We start from the raw sequence: 7,974 nt of genomic DNA, 5'->3' as shown, positions 1-7,974 counted from the left end.
CTGATTCCAGGAAGACCAGGATTTGATTCTCAGCACCCACACCAGATGGCCACATCTGCCCATGACTCCAGCCCCTGGGAGAATCCCAGCACCCACACCAGATGGCCACATCTGCTCATGACTCCAGCCCCTGGGAGATTCCCAGCACCCACACCAGGTGGCCACAACTGCTTATGACTCCAGCCCCTGGGAGATTCCCAGCACCCACACCAGGTGGCCACATCTGCCCATGACTCCAGCTCCATGGACATCGTTTTCTGGACTCTGGGCACTGGCATTCACATATACACATACCCCATTCCCATGTACACATACCCTCCCACGTGAACATATGTTTTTTAAAAATGAAAATCTTTAAAAAGAGATTCCTGATACATATTGACAACATGTCCCTGCAAATTTACCTCACAGGAGTATACCCAATTCCTCAAAGTCCTAAGGAAAATTTAGAGCATTCTCCTTTTGATAAGGTAATGCAGTTAACACATTAAAGCTCTTGCCTTTGATCAGAATGGGGAGAGGAGAGGTTGGGGAACTGAGTGGAGTGGGGGGGGGCACATTTGGAATGTATGGTATGAGAGAAAAATTAAAAAAAAAAAAAAACAACAGAAACCCAGTAGTTTACCACATTATTGACTCCTTACTGGAAGCTAGTTTGTGATCAAGCTGAGATCAGCATGAAATGAAAAACAAAACAAAAAAGGACTGGAGGTGTAGCTATATGTGCTTGTCTAACATGCATGAGTGGGTTCCGTCCCCGCACCTCATAAGCCGGGTATGATGGTACAAGACTAATTTCAGCATTTGGAAGCTCAAGGCAGAAGGATAAAATCAAGGTCATTCTCAAATTCAGTTCAGAGCCAACTTACATTATAGGACCCGATCTCAAAAACAGACAAACAACCACAAAACCCAAACAAACAAACAAACAAAAAGAAACAAATAGTAACTTAAAATTTGCGCACTTCTGTCCAGATCCCAAGGTTCCTAATTAGTGAAAGCCCTGGGAATCACTGGCCAACCGCTTCACTGTCCGGCATGGAATCAGGACATGGTGTGTGCCGTACTACTCCCCACATTCCCAACTCTGCAGTTGGTCACTGAGGCCCTGACAACGTCTGCATTTTGGAGTCGCTTGTCTCCGTGTTCCGACTGCTGTGCCACCTTGGCGCCTGGTGCACAGCGGCCACACCAGGCATTCCGACCTCTCAGCGCTCCGACAGCGCCGCCCTGGCGGGTGGGGCGGACGCCAGCGGAGGGGACCGGGCCGGCGAGCCGCTGCCCGCGCATGCTCTCTGCTGAGCGCTCCGCTCCGGGGCCACACCCCCGCGGCCCCGCCCCCCCCGGGCGGTTGGGATTTGAATCTGCGGCGCGACGCTGCGGGAAGCCGGGAAGCCTGGGTCGGCCATGGAGAGCCCGGGCGCCGCCGCGCGCTGTCCGCTGCAGGAGCAGCGTGCTCGATGGGAACGGAAACGTGTCTGCACCGCTCGGGAGCTGCTGGAGACCGAGCGGCGCTACCAGGAACAACTGGGGCTGGTGGCCACGGTGGGGCTCGGCCGGGCGGTGGGAGGGTCTCAGACCTCGTTTCCCCAGGATCGGGAGTTCAGACTGACGTCTGTTGTTTCTGACTGCACCTTGACGTTGGCGTCCTCTTGCTAGAGACTAAGAAGACTGTGTTCTTTCCCTTCACAGTACTTCCTGGGGATCCTGAAAGCCAAGGGGACACTACGACCACCAGAGCGCCAGACCCTGTTTGGGCCCTGGGAGCGCATCTATGCCGCTAGCCTGTGAGTGGAAGCGTTGCCTGGAGAGGGACCACAGAGCCGAGTCAGAAAGGCCAAGTTCATCTGCCAACTTTCTCACCTGTGGCCTTGGCCCGGTGCCTTAACCTCCCTGTGCTCCAGCTGTAAAATGGGATAATAGCACTGCCTCCGAGGCAGGGTTATGGCAAGTGTATGAGGGAGTGCTTGAGTAGTTAGTTGTTGGCCTGCCCTTTTCATGTCCTTTGCCCACACAGAGAGCTGCTTCCCTACTTGGAAGAAGGACACTGGGGGCCGGGGCTGGAGGGCTTCTGCTCCCACCTGGAGCTCTACACTCAATTTGCTGCCAATGCCGAGAGTTCTCAGACTACCCTTCAGGTAACTGTCTCGTCCTGGCTTCCTCCTTTAACTCTTTAATCAGAGACCTAAACTAAATAGTGTTTTGCAGTTAGAGCCCGGCTCTTTGCTAACATCCCTAGGGGGGCCGGGTTTCCCTCAGGAGTGCACAGCTTGCTGAAGCCTGGGAGTGTGTACACAGATACATGCAATATAAGGAGTGACTTCTTTCCCTGATGCAAACTCTCCCTCTCCATCCAGGCGCAGCTGAAGAAGAACAAACGTTTTCGGAGGTTTGTGCGGCTTCAGGAAGGCCGCCCTGAATTTGGGGGTCTTCAGCTCCAGGACCTGCTCCCTTTGCCTCTGCAGCGGCTCCAGCAGTGAGTGAACCCCTCTAGACTGGAATTATCTCCCAGGCTGCGTAACTGCTGCTTGCAGCTTTGTGGGGATGCCACCCCAGCTCTGCCTCTCTGGGCCCAAGGACTTCTGAGGAGCTTTTATCAGAGGAAATGTGAACCCTCGGGGTACCCAGAGTCTGCAGCCTCAGACTGGGGCTGTGGGACTGGGTACTGAAGTACAGGGGTACCAGGGTCTGCAGCTGTGGGGCTGTTACTGAAGTACAGGGGTACCCAGGTCTGCAGCTGTGGGGCTGTTACTGAAGTACAGGGGTACCCAGGTCTGCAGCTGTGGGGCTGTATACTGAAGTGGGGGGATCTGCACTAAGGCCTGAGACAGGCTATCTGGAAAAGCTCATTGGGATGAGGGGTTAGCCTAGTCTCGAAGTTCTATCCCAGGGCTCCTAGGTTGTCTGTGATAGCCTCCTTGGTTTGATGAACTTCCATCTTCTGGCCCAGCCTCGTGAACTCTAGTCTGCCAGTGATTCTTCCGTGTGGGATGGAAGTGGCCTGTGTAGTGTGAGCCCAGATTCGAAGTCCCGGGTTAAAGAGGGGCCTTTTCTGACCTTACAGTTAAGGAATGAACGTCCAGGTCATCTGAAACTAGGGCATTCTGCCTGCCTCTACTTCTCTTCCTTCACTACCAACTGTCTACTCCCAGGTATGAGAATCTCGTCGTGGCTTTGGCTGAAAACACAGTTCCCAACAGCCCTGACTACCACCAGCTCACACGTAGGTTCTTGTTCTTCTCCAAGCCAGGCAGAGGCTGCCTGTCCCAAAGCCTTTCTGGGTCTGACCTCCAACAGTGTCTGGTATGTCCCCATCTTCCATTACATGTACAGTGTCCCTACGTGCCCTCCCTGCCTCTTCTTCAAGAAGCGGGACCCTGATCCAGGCCCCTCCAGGCTAGCCTATCTTTCACCACCAAAGTTCTGTTGGAAGTGAGGTGGAGGGTGTTGTTCCAGGGGCTGCCCGCCTGGTGAGTGAGACGGCCCAGGGAGTCCACGCCATTGGCCAGAGCCAGAAGAACGCCCAGCACCTCCTGCGTGTCCAGGCTCTACTCAGCGGACGCAAAGCCAAAGGGCTTACTTCAGGTAGACCATGGACTCTGCCCTCAGTCCTCAGTCGACCCTGCTTACCCACCCCTCTGCCTCCACAAAGCCAGCTTCTTGGGCTGGCAAGATGTCTGCTCAGCAGGTGAGAGCATCTGCTGGGTGAACTGAGTTAATCTCGGAACCCACATAAAGGTGGAAGGAAGAACGGACCCCACGGAGTTGTCCTGACCTCCATATATACACACAATAAAAACAAAACAAAACAAAAAACCAAAATACAAAGCCAGCAGATTACCTCCCTGCCCCTGAACTTCCTCTGCCTTTTTGTGTTCCTATGGGTTCTTGAGCTGTACAAGGTAATGGCTCTCATTTTCTAGGGCGATGGTTCCTACGACAGGGCTGGCTTTTAGTGGTGCCTCCCACCGGGGAGCCTCGACCCCGCATGTTCTTCCTCTTCTCTGATGCGCTCCTCATGGCCAAGCCTCGCCCCCCGCTGCACCTGCTGAAGAGTGGCACCTTTGTCTGCAGGGCCCTGTACCCCATGTCCCAGTGCCAACTGAACAGGGTCTTCGGCCACTCGGGAGGAGCGTGTGGTGGTTTGCTCAGTGTAAGTTGCAGATGGGAAATCTGAGCCCCAAACAGACTCCAGGCACTCACAGACCAGCGTACCCCCTGGCCTGGGTCCCTTTGCATGAGTAAGGGCATTGTCAGGGCTAAGCTTTCATATTTCGTCATCATATCCCTGAATTCACGCTGTGGAGCCAGCGACAGCTGCAGCCTGACTTGTTCTGAACTAAAGTGGTTTCTCCCTAGCTGTCCTTCCCGACGAGAAGCTACTGCTTATGTCCACTGACCACGAGGAGCTGTCACGGTGGCACCACAGCCTGACTGTGGCTATCAGGTAAGCTGTGAGCTGGAAAGGAGTGCTTCCCTCACGGCAGGGCTCCCCCGCCCCATAGGCAACTGTTAGTACAGAGCGCTCATCCCAGCGCCTGAACGGTTTCCTTCCCACAGAAGCCAGAAGAGGCAGACTCACTGACGCGTCCAACCTTTTGACACTGCGACATGACATTGTCATCTATAAATGTGCTGGGCCACATTCATAGCTATCCTGGGATATATGTGGCAGTTGGACATGCCTAAGAATCTTAAAATTCCCGAACTCTGGATACTCAGGGAAGGGCAGAGCCAAGAACAAAAGGGAATCAAACTTCAGCTCTGGAACCACAGAGCCCTCCACAGGTTGACACTGGGCATTTAACTAGCTTATCAGAAAGCAAGCTGGTGGTGGTGATGGTGGTGGTGCATGCCTTTAATCCTAGCGCTTGGAAGGCAGAGGCAGGCGGATCTCTGAATTCTAGGCCAGCCTGGTTGGTCTACAGAGCGAATTCTAGGACAGCCAGGGCTCCACAGAGAAACCCTGTCTCATTTTAAAAAACAAAACAAGAAGTAGAAAGCAGGCCAAGCCAGCTGAGCCCCAGCTGATCCAGCTCCTTTAATACCATGCCAATGGGGGCTCAACACTGACTCAGTTTGCAGCTTTGCAAAGAAGGCCACTTTTTGTTACCTGTGGTTTCTTCTTTTATTTTTTGAGACAGGGTCTTACTATGTGATCCAGGCTGACTGTGAACTTGAAATCCTCCTGCCTCAGCCTTTCAAGTGTTGGGTTTACAGGTGTATGCTGCCACACCTGGCTACTGTATACAGTTCCTTTCTTTTCTTGAGACAAGGTTTCATATAGCCCAGGCTGTCCTTGAACTCTAGATCTTCCTGAACTACCTCCTATTTTGTACAAGTTCTATAATTTATTTTCCTACTGGATTTTAATAAAGTGCGTTTTATTGTGTTTTTGGAAAGACCCTTCTGTCTAAACCACAAGAAAAAGGCGTTTGAGCTTTGATGGCTGCCGTATCGAGAGCCTCAGGAATTCTGGAAGGCATTCTCTCTTTTCCTAATAAGGGAACCTTTTCTGGGAGGCTCAGTCGGCTTCAGTACCTCGTATTCCTGTGTCCGACCAGCTGGGAGCAGGAAAAGCACAGAGGAGCACCCAGGACAAGGTGACCTGGTTTTACTAACCCTCCAGTGGCTGTCCCCCCTTCACTGCTGGGTCCTCTGTCACAGTCTTGGGCCATCTTCGCCTCAGCCCCTGCTGCACCTCCCAGGAAGGAGCTAGGTTCCATGAATCTGGGCTCCAGTTTACGGGCCCCTCCCAGGCCTGACTGTCTTCTGCTTCTTGTTGGTCCTCTTGCCCCTCGTCCTCAGGAAAGGGTACGCTGGCCTCTGTGAGGGAAAGACCGGCTTGCTCCAGCGTCAGGGCCTCCGTCTCCCAGCCACCGCTTCCCGATCGTGTACCTGGAACTGGCACACCCGTGCCAGGCTTGCAGTCTTGTAGGAGCTGGTGCACGGTCTTGAGCTTCATGTTTAGGAGTTCCCGCTGGGTTCCAACCAGAGTAGTCACCCTGCAGAAACACCCACTCAGGGGCTGCTCCATCTCTCTCCGTGGCTCCCCACTCACCCCACAAATGCTCACCGCTCAAAAAGGGGGTCCAGCTGGGTCATGAGATTGTTCAGGTGCTGTTCCGTCTGGGCCAGCTGCTGCGTCAACTGCACCAGCTGTTGTTCTGGGAGGAAGGTAGACAGGATGGTTACTCCTGCAGTCCCCTGACCAACTCCCTCACAAAATCCACTACTACTGCTCAGCCCACCTGACTGCAAGGATTTCTTCTTGTTTTTTTCCTCTTGGAGAATGGCAGCCTCATCCGGGCCCTGTTGTGGAAGCAGGAAAGGGTAAAGTTGCTGCAGCAGCAAGGCCCCAGCACCTCAGTCCTCAAGGCCAGTGAAGACAGGAACCAGAGAAAGCTCTGGGCATCCACCTCAGAATCACAATGGTTTCTAGTCCAGCTGCTTACCCAGGACATGAAACAACATGTCGGCATGCCCACATATGGTCAGACTGCTAAAGCACTCTTTGGAATGTGAAATTACAGCAGGATTCTGAAGACTGGCCGGTCATATCCCTGCTTCCTTGTTCAGCATCCCTACCCTCCGTGCTATTTGCTGTCGTTGAGATAGGGTCTTGCTAATGTCAGGACAGGCTTTGGACTTTCAATCCTCCTGCCTCAACATGTCTGTGCCACTATGTCCAACTCCCTCAGTTTCTGCTGGTACAAAATCCCCAATCTGTCAAGTCAGTTTTCAATTCCCATTGCCCCCAGGTTGTTTTACTGAATATATAGTGTTCTTAAAGTCGGTGCCCTAAGGTTTACTTTTAGGATACAATTCTCCCACTGTTGAGATGGCTGGACCCTTTAATTACAAAGTAGGTTATTATAGCACACTGGGAAACTATCAGCTTGCTCTGTAGACCAGGCTGGCCTCGAACTCACAGAGATCCTCCTGCCTCTGCCTCCCCAGCGCTGGGGTTAAAGGAGAGGCGTGTGCCACCACGCCTGGCTAGAATTTACTAATCATTAAATTCCAATCCCCACTCCAGCCTGTCCAGTCTGCCTGGCCTCGTTCCTAGCCATCTCATCTAGTTCAGTTTATGTCACTATTAGTCTCTATTTCCTAATACAAGTAATGGATCAGGGCTGAAGATACAGCCCTGGGTGGTCAGAATGTCCTGCTGTCCGTTCACATTTCAGGGCTCCCTTCCCAAGGAGAACATGAACGCAGCTTGGTGTCTGGCACACTAACACTGTTGCTGCAGTGGTTAACCCCTGGGGCCATGGCTGGAGGCTCAGCAGTAACTGCATTTTTTTTCACATGCAGACACCATTCAGTTGGTTTAAAACCCCACTCTCATCAGACACTAGGTGGATGATCTCGAGTAAGAAAATCGCTCTTCACGGGACTGTGGGAGGAGGAAACGTAACGGTCACTTCCCAGTGTGGGAGCACCAAGGGACTGGTCTTCATTTCACAGGCAGTCGCGCAGCGGCGTCTCGTTCCTGGCCCCGTGGCGCCCCCAGGAGACTGAGACCCAGGACTCCCCCCCACCCCACGGCCACACCGCACCTGCAAACACTTGTACAGCACAAAAGCCACGACGGCCGCAGTGTACAGCGCCCCCAAAGGCAGCGCTCCGGCCCGGGCCCGTTCGCGCTGGTCCTTGGGTGGCGGCCGCCGCCTGGGTTCGGTGGCCCCGGGACCGACCTGGGAGCGGCGTTCTGCGGATTGAAGCACAACCCGTCAGCGGAGAGGACGCCTCTCCCAGGCGGTCCAAGCCTCCCTCCAGCAGCCCTCGCGGGTACCTGGGTGTGCCCCCGGATCGGGGCTGCGGCGCTCTCCAAGGGCCCCAAACAGAGCCGACACGAGCAGCAGCCCCAGCACGCTCGACACCGGGCCCGCGCCCGCCATGCCTGGCTCACCGGGAAGGTGCGCCCAGGGCCCGCACGGTCCAGCGCTGGCTTCCCGCCGTAGTGCGCAC

General features: G+C 54.1%; 2 protein-coding genes across 4 annotated transcripts; one reads left to right on the top strand and one right to left on the bottom strand.

Annotated features, from left to right (window-relative positions):
- The first annotated feature begins 1,339 nt into the window (after positions 1-1,339).
- Positions 1,340-4,902, top strand: Arhgef39 (Rho guanine nucleotide exchange factor 39). Of its 2 annotated transcripts, XM_037202551.1 has the most exons (9): positions 1,341-1,545; positions 1,693-1,787; positions 2,018-2,138; positions 2,358-2,476; positions 3,153-3,223; positions 3,457-3,585; positions 3,924-4,153; positions 4,360-4,447; positions 4,561-4,902. In XM_037202551.1, the coding sequence occupies exons 1-8, from the start codon at positions 1,408-1,410 to the stop codon at positions 4,432-4,434; spliced, it is 978 nt and encodes a 325-aa protein (XP_037058446.1). In that variant the 5' UTR covers positions 1,341-1,407; the 3' UTR covers positions 4,435-4,447; positions 4,561-4,902. The 2 variants fall into 2 exon arrangements, with proteins under 2 accessions (XP_037058447.1, XP_037058446.1); XM_037202552.1 differs by lacking the exon at positions 4,561-4,902 and having other exon boundaries at positions 1,340-1,545; positions 4,075-4,153.
- Positions 4,903-5,363: 461 nt separating this feature from the next.
- Positions 5,364-7,974, bottom strand: Ccdc107 (coiled-coil domain containing 107). 2 transcript variants are annotated; one of them, XM_028883953.2, is made up of 6 exons: positions 7,799-7,974; positions 7,563-7,714; positions 6,252-6,312; positions 6,077-6,167; positions 5,899-6,005; positions 5,364-5,826 (listed from the first exon to the last, which is right to left on the bottom strand). In XM_028883953.2, exons 1-6 carry the CDS (start codon positions 7,902-7,904, stop codon positions 5,618-5,620), a joined length of 726 nt encoding a protein of 241 aa, XP_028739786.1. In that variant the 5' UTR covers positions 7,905-7,974; the 3' UTR covers positions 5,364-5,617. The 2 variants fall into 2 exon arrangements, with proteins under 2 accessions (XP_028739786.1, XP_028739785.1); XM_028883952.2 differs by having other exon boundaries at positions 5,364-6,005.

The sequence above is a fragment of the Peromyscus leucopus genome, chromosome 2 (assembly GCF_004664715.2).
Source record: "Peromyscus leucopus breed LL Stock chromosome 2, UCI_PerLeu_2.1, whole genome shotgun sequence".
NCBI classification, from domain to species: Eukaryota; Metazoa; Chordata; class Mammalia; order Rodentia; family Cricetidae; genus Peromyscus; species Peromyscus leucopus.
The sequence above is the reverse complement of the archived record's forward strand: the minus strand, read 5'-3'. Positions and strand labels throughout refer to the sequence as shown.

Coding starts and splice junctions, on each gene's coding strand:
- Arhgef39 (XM_037202551.1), top strand. CDS start 1,408: ATGGAGAGCCCGGGCGCCGCCGCGCGCTGTCCGCTGCAGGAGCAGCGT. Junction 1,546..1,692: donor AACTGGGGCTGGTGGCCACG/GTGGGGCTCGGC, acceptor TTCCCTTCACAG/TACTTCCTGGGGATCCTGAA. Junction 2,139..2,357: donor GTTCTCAGACTACCCTTCAG/GTAACTGTCTCG, acceptor CTCTCCATCCAG/GCGCAGCTGAAGAAGAACAA.
- Ccdc107 (XM_028883952.2), bottom strand. CDS start 7,904: ATGGCGGGCGCGGGCCCGGTGTCGAGCGTGCTGGGGCTGCTGCTCGTG. Junction 6,168..6,251: donor GAAGAAATCCTTGCAGTCAG/GTGGGCTGAGCA, acceptor CCTTCCTCCCAG/AACAACAGCTGGTGCAGTTG. Junction 6,006..6,076: donor CTGGACCCCCTTTTTGAGCG/GTGAGCATTTGT, acceptor GTGTTTCTGCAG/GGTGACTACTCTGGTTGGAA.